The 16,224-nt window shown below is 32.8% G+C and overlaps 2 protein-coding genes across 2 annotated transcripts; both read right to left on the reverse strand.

The window, feature by feature from the left end:
• Positions 1–586: 586 nt before the first annotated feature.
• Positions 587–11,961, reverse strand: LOC11417604 (protein GDAP2 homolog). The gene is made up of 15 exons (XM_003613950.4): positions 11,781–11,961; positions 10,594–10,991; positions 7,870–7,947; positions 7,591–7,646; positions 6,470–6,589; positions 6,297–6,367; positions 5,280–5,373; positions 4,937–5,140; positions 3,889–4,140; positions 3,037–3,145; positions 2,801–2,868; positions 2,194–2,263; positions 2,036–2,110; positions 1,598–1,689; positions 587–916 (listed from the first exon to the last, which is right to left on the reverse strand). The coding sequence occupies exons 2-15, from the start codon at positions 10,909–10,911 to the stop codon at positions 841–843; spliced, it is 1,683 nt and encodes a 560-aa protein (XP_003613998.1). The 5' UTR covers positions 10,912–10,991; positions 11,781–11,961; the 3' UTR covers positions 587–840.
• A 1,137-nt stretch (positions 11,962–13,098) lies between these two features.
• Positions 13,099–15,659, reverse strand: LOC11417391 (uncharacterized). Its single transcript, XM_003613952.4, has 4 exons — positions 15,347–15,659; positions 14,411–14,500; positions 14,203–14,299; positions 13,099–13,509 (listed from the first exon to the last, which is right to left on the reverse strand). The coding sequence occupies exons 1-4, from the start codon at positions 15,549–15,551 to the stop codon at positions 13,371–13,373; spliced, it is 531 nt and encodes a 176-aa protein (XP_003614000.1). The 5' UTR covers positions 15,552–15,659; the 3' UTR covers positions 13,099–13,370.
• Between the last annotated feature and the right edge of the window lie 565 nt (positions 15,660–16,224).

Below are 16,224 nucleotides of genomic sequence, written 5' to 3' on the forward strand. Positions count from 1 at the left end.
TTGGATTCTCTTCCCCCACTTGCACTGCGTTTGAACTTTGAAATAAAAAATATGCCAATATAAAAAGGCATATTTGGTTTGAGTTTTGTTTTTTAATTATAATAATAGTACTTCATTTTTGTTCCTATTTTAATATAAATTATTAAAAATAAAAGATAATTTATTTTTGTTTGTTGTTTTTCAATAAATTCTTCACCGAAGGTAATCCTACTTAAAACTCTTGGATATTAAATGTAGGCAAGTCTTCTAGGCTCTAGCAGGATTCGAACTTTGATTCACTATATTGTTCGAGATTAGCCTCTTCTAGAGCCAACCCTCATTTTTTTTTTTTTTGAGGGAAACCCTTATTGTTAAAAGATGGTTTATTTTATAAGTTGTGTTATTTGTCTGATTTTGGTCTCAATATTTTAAAATTTATGCAACTTTAATCCGGTTGATAATTGTGTCAAACAATCAAAATGGTAATAGAGCACTTTCAAAATGTTTAAGCTAAATGATAACCAAGCAATCAAAATTCAAAGAAGACTTGATGTACAAGATACTTAGCTTAATGTACAAGATACTTGAATAAAGACAGCAAACCAGCTACAACAAAGATCAAAATCGCATTGAATTTTATTCAGACCTCACATAGGAGAAGTTACAGACATAAAAAATAATATTATATTACTTACAGATAAGCTTATCAACAATTAAAACAAAAAAAAAGAATTTGAATTCTTACATACACAGGTACATGGACCCTCTTCCACCTAACAGTGAGATTGTGAGAATAATAGTGAAGGTAAGTAATGAAGAAACTACAACAAGTGATGTTCTTTGTCACTGTGGATGAAATGCTCAAGGTCTATGATAAACATATTTTGTTCTGGGATCCACAATAAGACCCTTTCCTCCATTCACTTCTAAGTCATGCCTACAAAATAATAGTACAAAAGCAATTATATCCGATAAACTAAACTACATGTATAAAAAATTAGAAACCTAATATAAAAAAAAGAAAGGGAGCTTTGTTATTTTGACATAATACACAACGACAACCAACCCTTATCCCACTAAGTGGGGTTGGCTGCATGGATCAAATTATGCTAGTGTTTTTATCATAAACAATGTTCCGATCCAACTCATTAATCTCTAGAGCTTTTGTTATTTTGACACAATGAGACAACAAAATTCAACAACAATTTAAATGATTAACACAAGTCATATACTTGTTTAAATATGTTTGGAAGATGATTAATGAATAAAACAAGGTGTCACGACTAATTAATCATTCACACAATACAATTAACCATGATTTGCATGTATAATTTATATGGTTAATGCATAATTTATATGATTATCATAAATATCATCTATATTTGTGCACCTGAAAAATTGTGGTTAATTACATTCTATGGATAATTGATGAGTTGTGACAACTTGTTATATTCTTTACCACATATTTTAGCAGCACTAACCATCCAAATTGCTGCCGATTTTTTTCTATCAAATTTGTCACAATATAATTTTTCATACAAAAAATGCTACGTGGAATAACATTTCATAGAAAAACATGAAAAACAAACAAAAAAACGCATGAAACTAAAGACTCAACTGAAAAACAAAATCTGGGATGGTCAACTGCTCACGCGGTACATATCTGAAGAGCTGCAGAAGTCTATCAGCATATACCACTTTCTTCCAAACCTAGAATTCAAGTATCAATGTCAATAACACAATTAGGATGTTCTCAAATTTGGGACAAGGGCCCATTAGGATTGACTTTTTTGAGCTAATCTATTGACATAAACACTTGTAACTTATAAGAATGTTTGCTAGAGCATATGTAAATCGTTTATGACATGTACATAAATTGTTTTCAGCTTATTTCCATAAGCTCTCCATATAATAGCTTATGAAAACAACTTATAGCTTATCTGAAAACAATTTGAATTTATGATATCTTATAAGCATTTATGCTTAAGGACTTAATTAAAATGTTTATCCAAACAAGGCCTAAGTCTATTAAAAGAATTTGATTTTCCTAACATACCACACTGTCTACCAGCATCTGTAGAGCCAATACTGCAACTTTTAGTCCTAAAGTTGGGTGAAGGATATATATTGCCTGGACATATCAGACAGTGAGATCAGAACAAATACTACAAAGGTCTAAAAGCAATATATTAGGAAAACAGAAATAGTGCTTACATGCAGATTATGCTGGTGCTTCCGTCCAAGTATTTGTTGTAACCTTTTCATCCAACCTAAGTCTGGTTGCCTATGCATACAAAAATAGGGTGGAGAAAGGTGATTTAGAAACCCTATTACATAGCATTGTGCAAAATTTGAAGCAACCAATTATAGAAGTTGCTTATAAATAGAACAGTTTTACAAAGCAACCTACATAAGTAAAATGTTCTTAACAAATCTTCAGAGCACAATTGTCTTCCTTCGTATTTCTTTCTTTCAAGTTAAGTTGCATATAGCCAAATCACAATGAATCAAATCTTCAGAGAAACCAAGCTCTCTAATTCTTGGAGGGGAGAGAACCAAGACTCTCGAATTTCTTGGGATTATATTGTAATCTTACTATTAGTTTAAATTTTGATATCAGTTTCTATCAGATCCATAGCATATTTCATACATTCATTTTTAGCATACAAGGATAATATAATTTCTCAATCCGCCCCCAAAAATGTGGGTGGCTTGCTTCCGGTACTGTATTTTGGCAGGTTGAGCAGATAGGGGGAGGACTGATAAACTTCCAAAGAATAACCAAATCTGTAAATCCTATAAGTCCATTATTAACACTTACACTTGCAGAGATGCGGCAGAATGAAAGTATACAATAGTATAAGGCTTCTGTATTATTGGCTCGAACTCCTGTAATATAACAGGGTAATGGGAAAATATAGATTAAAACATAATGATCTTAAATGAGCTTTAAGAGAAATAAGCATTCCCAATATCAAGACGATGAAAATTGTGTAGCCAAACTCATGTTTCTCAACAGTAAAACATGTCGAGCTGAAGGGTACAAATATAAATCACCTTCACCACGTAATGCACAAAACGTTCCAGATCAAGACATCTGAGCAAAAAATGAGCCCCCACAACAACCATGACAGGACGCCCCTCACTGTCCACCCCTCCACGATAGCTGAAAAATACAAATATCTCTAAATGTAAACATCAATATGAACTCATGCATGAAACCATCATATCGATTCGTTAAGAAACAAAAGAATATCAAAACGAGCATAAAACTTCATTATTTGTTTATCAATTATTAAAATAGTTTATTTTCTCTTATGTGGAAGAACATCACTCTCATCATTACATGATTGCCTTACAAATGTCTTAAAATTTGGTAAAGAAAGCCAAAAATAATTGAGAATGCACAACCCAAATGTCAGTTTATCTCATATTTTCCAAATTGCAGAACACAAAAACCTTACATTTCAATGATTGCATTAAAGTCGATTACATTTATGATGGTCCGTAAAGTGTCAGCTCAATAGTAAGAGCTCGACCTTGTAATCCCAAGACGAGTTCAAATCCCTTTGGAGACAATTGTATAATGGTCATTGGTGCCACTTTAATAATAATTTTGATACCCTCCCCAATTTTTTAACAAAATTACACTTATGATGAGTAGAGCTAGCTATTAATGAATCGTCATAGCCTTATTGATGATTTAGTTTAGATTAGCTCCAACTTGGGAGATGATTTTCCTTGTGATTAATGTCATACATAAAAGATATGCACATGTAGACTGGTTAGTAACATTTTTCCTCATGATTTCATGAATCCAAACATTGAATTATGCAAATATCTCAAACAATTTTGGAAATGAAAGTAATAAGTCTACAAAACACAAGCAATAAATAGATTGACCCTTACACAATCTTCATATCTGCAATTTCAGATAGATTTAAGGATTTTGCTTTAGAAAGATATCTAGAGTGCAGAGAATATTCTTCAGCGGCAGACAATGAAGGTCCACCTAGGTCACCAAATCCAAGCAAGTTAGCAAAAGTCCAGCTTCGTTGTGCTTGAACAGTTTTCTCCCACTGCTCCAGACGTCTTTCATCAGGGTCTTTAATCAAAGACATGAAGGCAGGATCCAGAAATGAATCTAAATATGATGAAGTCCTATCAAAGAATCATTAATCAGGAAAGTTCCACAAGAAATAAAATTTTGAAATTGATATCTGCGCACTTAAATGCAATGGAAAAACTTAAGAGAATAAAATCAATGGTAAATAACATTATGGGCTATGGCATGTAAGCTTCGAATAATAAAAAGATAAATAATTAATCCAATAATACTGACCAAAAACTTAGATTTTAAGGCCAAAGCAATGTAGAATTGTAGACTTGTAAACTCGCAATTAAAATTGACAGTTTAATAATTTTATCAGTTTCCTTGATCTTGCGAGTTTATCAAAAACGAGTTATCAATCGAGTTGACTTGTTTTTGTAACCTAGGAACATAAGCAGGTAAGAGTTGAAGAGTTAACTCAAGAGTTCAACAACCATCTACGTCTCACTCATTACTTGCCATTTGAAAAAGGATAAGAGAAAAAACTCATCCTGCATTTCAATTGGTGAGCAAAGAATAAAACAAGTTCCTTTGGATGTATTCTTTATTTCTTTACTGTCAAACTGTAATGCAAATAGATATTGGTGTAGCATCTTTATTTCTTTGTTTCTTTATTTCTTTAGATGACTAGTAGTATATTGATTGATGATTAAATTGAATTACATTAAAAAATGTCAGGGACAAATAGAGTTTATCTAGAATATATTATCAGATACCATGAAATCCACTATTTATTATGCTCAGATTGTTACCGCCCACTCAAGTATTTGTACACTGTGGAACACACTGAGAAATCTAGAATGAAATATAAAAAATGTATAAATCTCGGACTAAAAGTAGACTGACCTGCGTACCAAGCCAACATCACTAACAGGAAGATCCACTGGTTCTCTAGGAGGTTTCGAAACCTTCTTTTTAGGCAAAGGCTTTATTCTAATTTTACGCTCATCTATGGTAGTCTCACCATTTTCATCCCCAACATCTGCAGGAAGCTTTGTCAAAGCCACCTCCTCCTCATGTTTATCCCGGGGAAAATAAAGTGGAAGTAACCTACATGTAAATAATGCATAACGAAAGAATGAATAAGTAATGCAGAGTCCACACTGAAAAGTGTATAAAACAAACTGGCATAATTTTAGAGAAGTTCCTCTTATTTTAAACATCGCAGGTACCAGCAATAGAGAAACACCTTTTATATATCTCGGTATCAATTGTGTTGGTAGTGCAAAAGACAACAGCTGTTACATTGTCTTTCTGCTTCTCAAGAAACCGCCGCACAGTTCCTGAATAAAAAGACACAAAAAAATGTGAAAGGACGTGAGCTGCAGAAGCCTAGCAATAGTGTAGTCCATCAGGTATGAGAAAACAGTTTTCGAACTAACAAAATATAAAATCATAATTATATGCTATGTATATTCAATATTGCATGATTAAATACCCTGAGACTATGTTTGGATATATAATGACGACTGCAATGGAATGGAATGAGATGGAAGGCGATTAGATAGAATGCAGGCTTTGGAAATTGTATAAACTGGTAGAATCATACATAAAAGGATGCAACTAGACATGCATCTATATTTGTTCTTAAGCTGCACCTTGCCATCCCCTTCATCATTAATTTATACAAACACTATTTTATTGCAAAGACGATTTTAACCACCACTTAGTAGTATGGAAAATTAAATTAAATAAACCAAACAGAAAATAATTGATTGACAGTTTGAAGACTTGAGTGTGTGCTTTGTAATTATAGCTTTTCCCATTCCCCCTCCCATGACCAATAAGACTCTCTTCCTCTCTATCTAAGAAAAAGTCAACACATTATTGTTCATGGTTTTTGCATCCACGGCTGCTATTTTCAATACGTAGTACTGAACAGTAAAGAAGTAATATATCTCCAAAATTTAGGAAGTTTAACTCCTATCAGATAGTCAAAGTTAACCTATTCAATTTATCATGACAGAATATAAAAAAAAGGGCAGGCCAGTGCACTAAATCTCCCGCATACGCATGGTCCGGGAAGGGGTCCCACCATTTGGTGTACTGTACGCAGCCTTACCCTGTTTTTACACAAGAGGTTGTTTCCAGGACTTGAACCTGTGGCATTTTAGTCACGTGACAACAATTTTACCATTGCGCCAAGGCTCCACCTATCATGACAGAATATAGAAGCAGGAAAAAAAATTGAGGGGAGAAAACTCACTTATAGCTACATGTGCAGCTGGTTCACGGGGATAGTTCTTTGCATCTGTATAAATACAGCCCATAGCAATGCTGCACCAATATATGCAATAAAAAGGTAAGTTTTAGATATTTGAGGTAACATGGGAGATGGTCTAACTATTTGAAGAAAAAATAATGACAACATTTGAAAACCTTCGAAGCCCATTTTCAATTAGAAGCTCGAGGCAAGAACGATAGCAATGACTTAAAGCATTCTCTGCAGCAGTGTGATACTTCACAGCATACTTCGGACCAACTGTATGGATAACTTTCCTGCCAGAATTTATCAGGGAATAGAATATCATATTCTAGGAATCTAAATTCTAGCCAAGACAACTGTGCATGCAACTATGGAAGGAATATAGGTCAATAAAAGGGGAATAGTAAATTAACATAATCGGTGGAGCATGACACATGAATAACTGATCTCATATAGCAAAACATATTCAAAGAGAAAACATGTTGCTTACCATTTGAACAAATGCATCCACAATTGAGCATGTTTTCTCTTTCCCTATGGGTTGATTATAGTCATAATTATATATTTTTTTTTAATTAATATCATTAATATACATTCGTTATATTATTAGTTTTCCTTATTTTAAGAGAATCTCTTCTGTTTATATATTTGTACATCCCCTTTGTGTAATGCAAGATAATAGTTCTAAACTATTCAATTTCGTATCAGAGCCTATCCAATATTTGTTGGGCCACCTACTATCAGGTCACAACTATTGGGCCACTTAAGTCACGACCCGGATGATCAAGCCTAGGTGTGAAGGAGGATTGTTGTAAGAGTCCCTCCCACATTACAATTACAAGCCCGTTTTGTTAGGGTTGAGTTAAGCCCTACCCAAATTCTAAGATTTAGATTATTATTTTACCTTATTTAATTTAAAGAGAAACTCTCTTGTATATATATATATATATATATATATATATATATATATATATATATATATATTTGCGCATCCCCCCCTTTGTATAATGCAAGTTAATCATTATAAACTAGTCAAATCTGTTTTGGTATGTACGATCAGTTATTTATGGCCATGCCCCACATATGTATACAATTCCCATGTCAATACAACCATGATTCTAAACTGATCTAAGAAAAAATGACAATGCAACAAAGATATTTTCCGTGTGCCTTTTCTCCAGACAGGAGGCAAAAAAAGCAAGTCATTATTGCATAGTAGCATTGCGGCTTCCCACATGGAAACTGGAGATTATTACTTTCTGACTTTAAAAAAGCAAACTTAAAGGGGCCAAACCTTGCAGGAAGGTCATAGGCATTGGAAACTTTAGCCATCCCTGTTCGACATCCACCCTGTCCAAAATAATATGAAATTGTTTATTTTATCATATTTACAACTCATTGGAAACTTTGCAGTATATTTAGCTCAATCTTTCAACCAAACATTTATTCCACACATGAATTCCAAATATTTACCAAACAATATTATAGTTACTAAATGTACAAATATAAATGTTATCGACAATGAGCTCATAGCAATTTATTACTGCAGAAGCAATTAATAAAAGAACAATACCAAAGTTGCACATTCTTCAGCAAGACCAGGTCCGGCTGCAGCATGCAACCCCGGGCTGCTGTGTGCTTCATCCAAGGCCTGTTGACAAGAAACCAAAAGCTGATAAGAAATATGCTTTTTTATCACCATTATATTTACTGGAGGTCTAGATCTAACCTGCTGTCAAGTATCATTTTATTACATAATCACAATGGTCTGAGATGAAAGATAATTGTCAAGAATTGCGAGACCTCTTTAGAACTCGATTTACATAGTCACATATAGATACAGGATTACAACAAGTGAACTATGGTTTAGGGTAAACCAAAAATCGTCCATTATCATGCTTATTATATTTAAATATAGATCCTGCTTTAGTGACATTATTTGGATAATTTTATCTGAGCATTCTATCATAAGGGTTCAATATTACGTGATTCTTTGTTGACCTATAATTTAATTGTATTGAAACACCAAACAGAGAGCAAGCACCTCTACGATATGACTCAGAAAATAGAAATACCATTTTATGTAATATCTTGGCAGATAGGTTTCTTATATGTTGAAATTATTATAGGATTTAAGGTAAGGACCTGAAATTATTATAGTAAATTCAATGAATGCCCAAGGATGTTATTGAGCATTCTCTCACTTATTAATTATTATTATTTTATTTTATTTTTAAAACTCGGTATCCGATCCAAGAACCAACTAATCCGAGGGGACCAATCCCACCGCCCACTTGCGGGGGACCATTTAAAGCCAGAGCAAAGCTCTGTATGGACTTGCCCACCGAAATTGGCACCAGAGGGAATCGAACCGGAGACCTTGAGAGGAGCATACTCCAAGATCCCAAGTCAACCACTAGGCCAACCCCAAATGGGCTCACTTATTTAATTATTAATTTCTGGTTCTATACAATTAAGAAAGATATTAACATCTGGAGAATGTGACTAACTCGAACATAGCAATAGAGTTCTAAGTTTCAAGGAACTCTACACTAGTATAGTTAAGCACAAGTCATGAAGGTTGGTACTACTCAGACACCATAAGTTGAGACTGAATCAGTTGAAATAGATATTGATTTGATCTAATGCAAAACACAACATTATCCCTATATTAATATATACTAAAATTAGACTTAATTCTAATAAAAAATCAAACATATTATAAGGAAAAACTAAACCCACTCATAAGAGATCATCTATGATACTTTTTGTATATTCTAAAATCAAATAACAATATTATTAGATAATTTCTAGATACTTTAACATCATCAGAGCTAGTGGTTTTGAGGTAGACGGAGTTTGTTCATTACTTTCACAAAACCCATTTTCCACAATTTTTGTCCCCTCTTTGCATCCTAGAGAGCAATGACCCATGCTCTTGTATTCTCAGTTCTTTTTCATGACCAGGCAACCATGACAGCAATTTCCCCTTCTTTCTCTATTATTTTCCGTCATTTATTTTCTCCCATCAACAGTCAGGTCCTATACTCCTACTTTCACTGTGGTAACATTTGTCTCTCTTACTGTTTCAAAAAGCCACAAGAAGAAAGGAAATTATTCGTCCCTGAATTTATTGCTAATAGAAAGAAATGATTAAACAAGGAAGCTATCCTTCCCTCACACTCGAATAAACCAGTCAATTACTTAACAGGATTCAGAATGTCTATTCTATTAACAGGAAAGCAAAAGAACAAACAACCTAACAACTCGTCCCTAACTCGTCTCTAACTATTGTCTCCCAAACTATACGACTAGAGGCCTATTTATTATTATTCCTAAACTTCCTTCTATAAAAAACTCTCAAGATCTTATCAGTATGTGCAGTAGTATCTTGCCTAACAGTTTCCGTTTCCTCAAAATCCATTCCTTGCCTTGTTTCTGATCTTCATATTATTATGTTCTATGTTTCTCCTCCAACGTTCAATTTCTAGTTCTTGGTCTTCAGTCCTTTTTTCTTTCCAACTCCAAAGACACTACTCCTGTCTGTTCTAAAGCATGCAACCTCTTTTATCAATACTCCAGCAATGACAAGAATGTGTTCCTTCATTCTTAATGAACTCTGAATAGCTCACGAATCCTTCTTCCACTATGGAAAAGTTTGTCCCTATTATTATTTGTGTCTCTTCCTGTTTCTGATTCCTAAAAATTGCTTTTCTAAAATTTCTGTCTTGCCTAGTCTTATTTGATATTATTCTGTTTGATATTACTGATGTGTTTCTCCATGAATCCATTAATATTCACTATCCACACCTCCAATATCAGAGCTCTGATACCAATTGAGAGGAAGGGGATACACCTTCCTTCCCTGTGCCTAATGTTCCCAATTCTTTGTGAAACGACAAGACCCCTCCCTCTACTCCCTTGCAGTTATTTATATACATCACAACCTAAATATTTCCAACTAGTTATCCAAAACATATATATTTCCAACTAACAAATTAAGGCCATGTTTGGTTTTTATTTTTATTTTCTGTTTAGTTTTAATTACAAAATACCACCTTATTTTTACTTCGTAGACTTCACAAAACTTTCAAAATATTGAAGGAAAAAAAAGTGAAAACAGGGTGATATTTTTGTAACTAAAAACAGAAAATAAACATGAAAAATAGAAAATACAAAACAGGTCCTAATTGAGAAAATACAAAATAAATGCTTCATTGAAATTCTAAAGCGATAAATAATGCGAGACAATATTTCAAAGTGAAACTTAATACGAGACAGAGGGAGTGTGACTAACCTCATTTGTTGAATTCACCACGGCATCCACCTCAAGGTTCCAAGGATCCCCTCTCCACAGATATAACCGTGAATTTATTTCATGGTCAACAGGAAACCTAGACACCGAACCACCTGCACCATTCCCAGTTCCCGATTGGAACGCCAAAGGATCAGGGAAGTATGGACTAGAAAGCGGTGAATCTCCATTGTCATTCTCCAATATATGCTCGGCATCAATCCACCTTGGAACTTGATCTAATGTAACAACAAAGTCCCCGTTGTCATTAGGTAATACATCTTGAGATGTGGCTGACGAAGCAGCCACAGGGCTGTACATTTCTGAGACTCTATCCTATCAATAGCAATACCAAGCCTTTTCTTATGGTTACAAATTACCCCTTCCAAGTTCCACAATCGCTGTAATGTAACAACACATAAACAATCCAAAACTCACAAATCAGCTAAATAAATCACCATAAGTATAGACACGGACACCAAACACAACACTGAATGTAACTATGTATGCACGCGTCAGACCTATGACAAACACAGACCTATGACAAACAGAGACACCAGACACAACACCGAATGTAACTATGCGCATGTCAGATATCTAACACGCCATTTATCTAAAGCGTCGATGATACATAGACCATAATCAAACTCAACAATAAGAAATCTCCTTCCAAGTTCTACAATCACTGTAATGTAACAACACAAACAATCCAAAATTCACACATCAGTTAAACAGATTACCCTAACCTATTAAACACCGACACAACACTGACACATAAAAACCTCAAATAATTTAATTAAGTAAAAGTAATTGAGTTTAACTACACATGTGTCATAATATCAGATAGACACGGACACCAGACACACCATGTAATTATGCCACAGACACGGGCACCAGACACGACACTAAGGTAACTACACACATGCCAGAGATGCTAGATATCTCTGGCACGTCATAATCAATATCAACAACAAGAGCCTTTCAAAAAATAACTTGATATATAAGATTCCAAAATAAATTCCAAGTATGACCCATTTCTTCAATTATCATTTTCTGCCAGGAAGAAAATGCATTAATCAATTGAAGGAAAAGAACACACAAAATTTGAATCTTGTTATAACCTGGAAATGAAAAATTTATATGTGATGAAAACGAAAAAAGGTTAATTTGATGTGAAAAGCAAGAATTACCTGAAAATGAAATCTGGGTATTGAAAAAGAAGAGTTGTTTGCAATTATGGGATGAATGAGAACTGTTATTGCAGATTCGGCGGGACAAGAGGATGAGCTTGCAAAGGGTGTTTTTCTTTTTCCTGACAGAATTAAATTCTTGTTTTTTTCTGTTTGTTCAATCTCAAAAACACTAACAATCATTAACTACCGCTTAAGTTTGATTAATACAATTTTAATTTTTTTTTTTTGTCCGATGATATTTATATTAAAAAAATTCTTTAACTTTTAGTCATCTATTTTCTATCATCAATTTTTGTCACAATTCAAAATTTTGTTTTTTTTTTCTAGAATCATGTTTGGTACATTATAAAATTCTCTTTTACAAAATTTTAATTTTTTTTTAAGGTTATGTATGTTTTTTATTCTTATAAATATTTCAAATTCTTGTTTAAAATAAATTCCACTTTTAATCCCTCAAAAATATCTACACTTTTTGGTCCTACTTTTTAGGTGAATGCTTCATATTTTTTAATCAGTTTTATATGAATGTTTAGAATATTATAAGAATTTCACCGGAAAAAATAAGTTGTTTTTAACAAAACATTAATTAAATATGAATTTTTAAGCATAAAAAACATAAAAGTTCATATTTAATCCATCTTTTGTTAAAAAATGCTACTTTTTTTTTATGGAAAATCTTATAATATTTTGAACTTTGTTGTGGAAAGAAAAATTAAAATTTTGAGTGATATACATGAGTTAACTTAAAAGCAAAAACTAAAAGTGACGATTGAATGATAATCATGGATAGCATTCCTCAAAGGCAATATATATATATATATATATATATATATATATATATATATATATATATATATATATGATCCATTATTAAGGACACTTGGTGAAATTGGTGAAATGAATTTCACACAAAACACTACTGATCATTTGAACTCTCCTGTTTGTTCGACTCCTGCTTCGACCACAAACCAATTTGGTGAAGTTGTGGAGTTGGATGATCTAATGGCTGAACCTGGAGAATTGGAACTTGGTGATCAAGAATGGCTTACTAAAAAGAGTTGATTTGAAGAAACATCTGATAAAAAGAGTTAAGTTTGGTTGGATGGATTCACAGTAAATTTGTCGGAATCATGATGAACCACCGTGATTTTGTAAAAGCTACATTTCTTAAATAGTATCAACTCTAATAGGAAGACATGCGGATGCACCACAAAACATGTACACAATTCATCAAGAGGAAAATTTCTAATGTGAACTTTGCCATCAGCACATTTCACTCACCAACAATAACAAAAGAGGTACAGACTAGAACACATAAATAAAGAAAATAAAATCATCTAAACTATTAACAAAATTTATTACAAGTGCTTTTCTTTTACAACCATGCATATAAATGATCCACGTCTAATTAATCAGTTCAAAAACAGTATTTTGAAACTACGCAACAGGCCTAAAATTGTTTCTTCAATAATTGGTGCCAACCAATATGCAAAACTGTGCTTTTTACCTTTTTCAAAAACAATATATTTTGAAACTCTGCAACAGCCCTAAAACATTTTCCTTTCTCTATGCCCTAGCTGCATCATATTACTTTTCTCCAACCTTCTCCTTCAACATTGCTATGAATTTGTCCCTTGCTTCTGGAGTCATTCCCTCTGCTGAACAATCACCAACTCCCCATTCCGCCCCTCGTAAGCAGTACTTGTTCTCAATTTCTTTACTATTCCTGAAGAGTAAAACACAAAATGCTATTGTAGCTTGCTGATATGTTTCAAACAACTTTAATACCGACAAATAATAGCATGTAACGCATACACCGGACACGACACAAACAGACACCGCAACACAGCTGATGTCCAAAATATAGAACACCGATGACAATATTCTAAATTGAGAATTAATATTAATATATTAACCCTTAAAAAATAAAGTTATGGTAATGACAGAGATTCTCACAAAAAAGAATATTAACAGGAATCATTTACCATCCAATTCTTACATTTTTGTCCAAAAATATGCAATCCTTACATAGAAAATCCCAATATAAGAAAGAAGACAGGTAATGTGTTTTAGAAAACGTAGTTACTGATAGGATATATTGATAATAGCCTAAACAAATGACAAGAGGCTCAATAGATGTTGGCTTGGTCTCTTGACGTGTGTCCAAGACGTGTCTAACAGGTCCGAGCCAATTTTATTAATTGGACATGAAGAAGTGTCTACCACATGTCCAAATCGTGTATGAGAAATGTCGGTGTCCAAAACGTATCTGACATATCGACATAGCACTTTAGAGAGAGGTGTCTGTGCTCATAGGTTATTAGTATCCTTAGCTATCTGCCATCACTTGCAGCTACCTATGACTATGTCTAAATAAAAAATAAAATACACAGTTCAATTATGATAACAGAAAAATTACTTCTCTTTATTTAACTTAGATTGCTCAAGCAGTTTCTTCACCAGGGGAGTCTCTTTAAATCTTGCATCATTTTCAGCATATTTCTTCTGGTTTTCTTCTGTAAAATAATAATCATAAAACAATGATGAAACAATATATGTTAGTTTCATTTCAACACATTAAGGTTTACAAAATCAACATGTTATTATAAGAGTTTGAAAGTTCAAACCATTAAAACGTTTGAGGAAATCAATCTGAGGCAGCTCAGGACCAGGTACAGACTCTAGTCCTGAGATTCCTGACATGAATCCAGCATGTGCTGCAAAATAAGGAAAAAAAAAAAATTCATATACAATGTCATTGTAAAAGTTTACACCCAAGGACGGATCCAGAAATTCTAATAAGCGGGGTCAGTGTAATTTATCATCATCAACATTTATTAAAAAAATATAAAGCATAGGAGATAAAATGGCAGTATCATTATCATTAAGAAGTTAGATATTACAAAAAATTTACCTTTGTACGTCAAAAAGTGAAAGAAATCTTAAAATCTAAAAACTATAGTTGCTCTTCACTTCATATTTTGAAAGTGTTGAATGATTTTTTTATCTCAACACTATCAAATATATCATTCTCATATTTGTTACTAGACAACCATTCAAAAATTCATCTCCAATACGGTTGCGCAATAGATTCTTCATATAATTCATGGCATAGAAAATTATTCACTAGAACCTATGAGCACAGACACCTCTCTCTAAAGCAATGACGCCGGCAAAAGCAATGACAACTTTAGAAGTAAATACACCATTGGATAAGCAACATGTTTTCTTGTTTCCACCATCATTCTTGAAAGATTACTAATCCTATCTAAGTTAGAAAATTATTCACTAGAACGAACATCCATGCTGGTATTTTAACATCCTATAGAACCTAACTACACTAACTAGAGAGTAACTAACTCTAATTAATCCTAACTAATACTAACTAACTCTAACTATCTTAACATCAATCATAACTACTTGTAAAATCGTATATATGATTGATTATGATTTGATGACACGGTAAAACTTTTTTACTTCGTCAGTATATAATATTAAACTCTAATGAAGTTTAGTGACTTGAATTGCATGCTGCATTAAAGCATGGTAAAAGGTTACTTTACCTGGAGTTGACCAGAGAAGAATTGCAATGGAAGCAGCTAAAGGAACTGATTTTTGAAGAATATTGTAAGAATGATGAGAAGATAAGGAGCAAGAAAACTTTGTGTCATTTTTTGTTATTCCTAACTGAACCTTCTTTTGAGGGGTGCTGAGTTTTTCACAGAAGGTGGAAATCTGAATGAAAGATGGTAATGAAGAGGAACCCATGATGATGATGATTGGTTTGGCTTCCCCTCTCTACACTGCCTATCAGCTCAACACTTGGGAGTTGGAAGGAAAGGGCAGTGAGATAAGGGGGAGCAGAGATACAAGGCTCATATTGCTTCTTTTATATATTATAAACTTTTCAAACTTTACAAATTATAATTTTTCATAAAATTATCTATTTCCATTTTCAATTCTTGTTTTTTTTTTTAACCTTTAATATTTAAAATACTTTTCTTCAACACTATTTTCAGGAAATGGTTCTGATTTTTTATTTTTTTGGAAAACGGTTCTGATTTATTAACCCATACTTTTATCAATTTAATTGATAATAATTAATATTTAAATACATAATTGAACCAGGGAATACAATTATTCATTATATTTTAAAATAGATATGTTTTTTATCTCTATAAAATTTGTTGATTTAATTTATATTTTTCAGAAAATAATTCTTCAAAATTTGGTGCCAACATTCTTTTAATATCTAAACACAGAATTAAATTAGGAAAAAAATATTTATTTTATTTTAGAATATATGTCTATAAAATTTATTAATTGAATTTATATTGTTTACAACAAAATTCTTCGAAATTTAGTGCCAAAATTCTTTTCGTCCCTATTGGTAACTAGCATACGGAACTAACGGATATTAAAATACAAAAACTGAATTAGA

Source organism: Medicago truncatula, chromosome 5 (assembly GCF_003473485.1).
Source record: "Medicago truncatula cultivar Jemalong A17 chromosome 5, MtrunA17r5.0-ANR, whole genome shotgun sequence".
NCBI classification, from domain to species: domain Eukaryota; kingdom Viridiplantae; phylum Streptophyta; class Magnoliopsida; order Fabales; family Fabaceae; genus Medicago; species Medicago truncatula.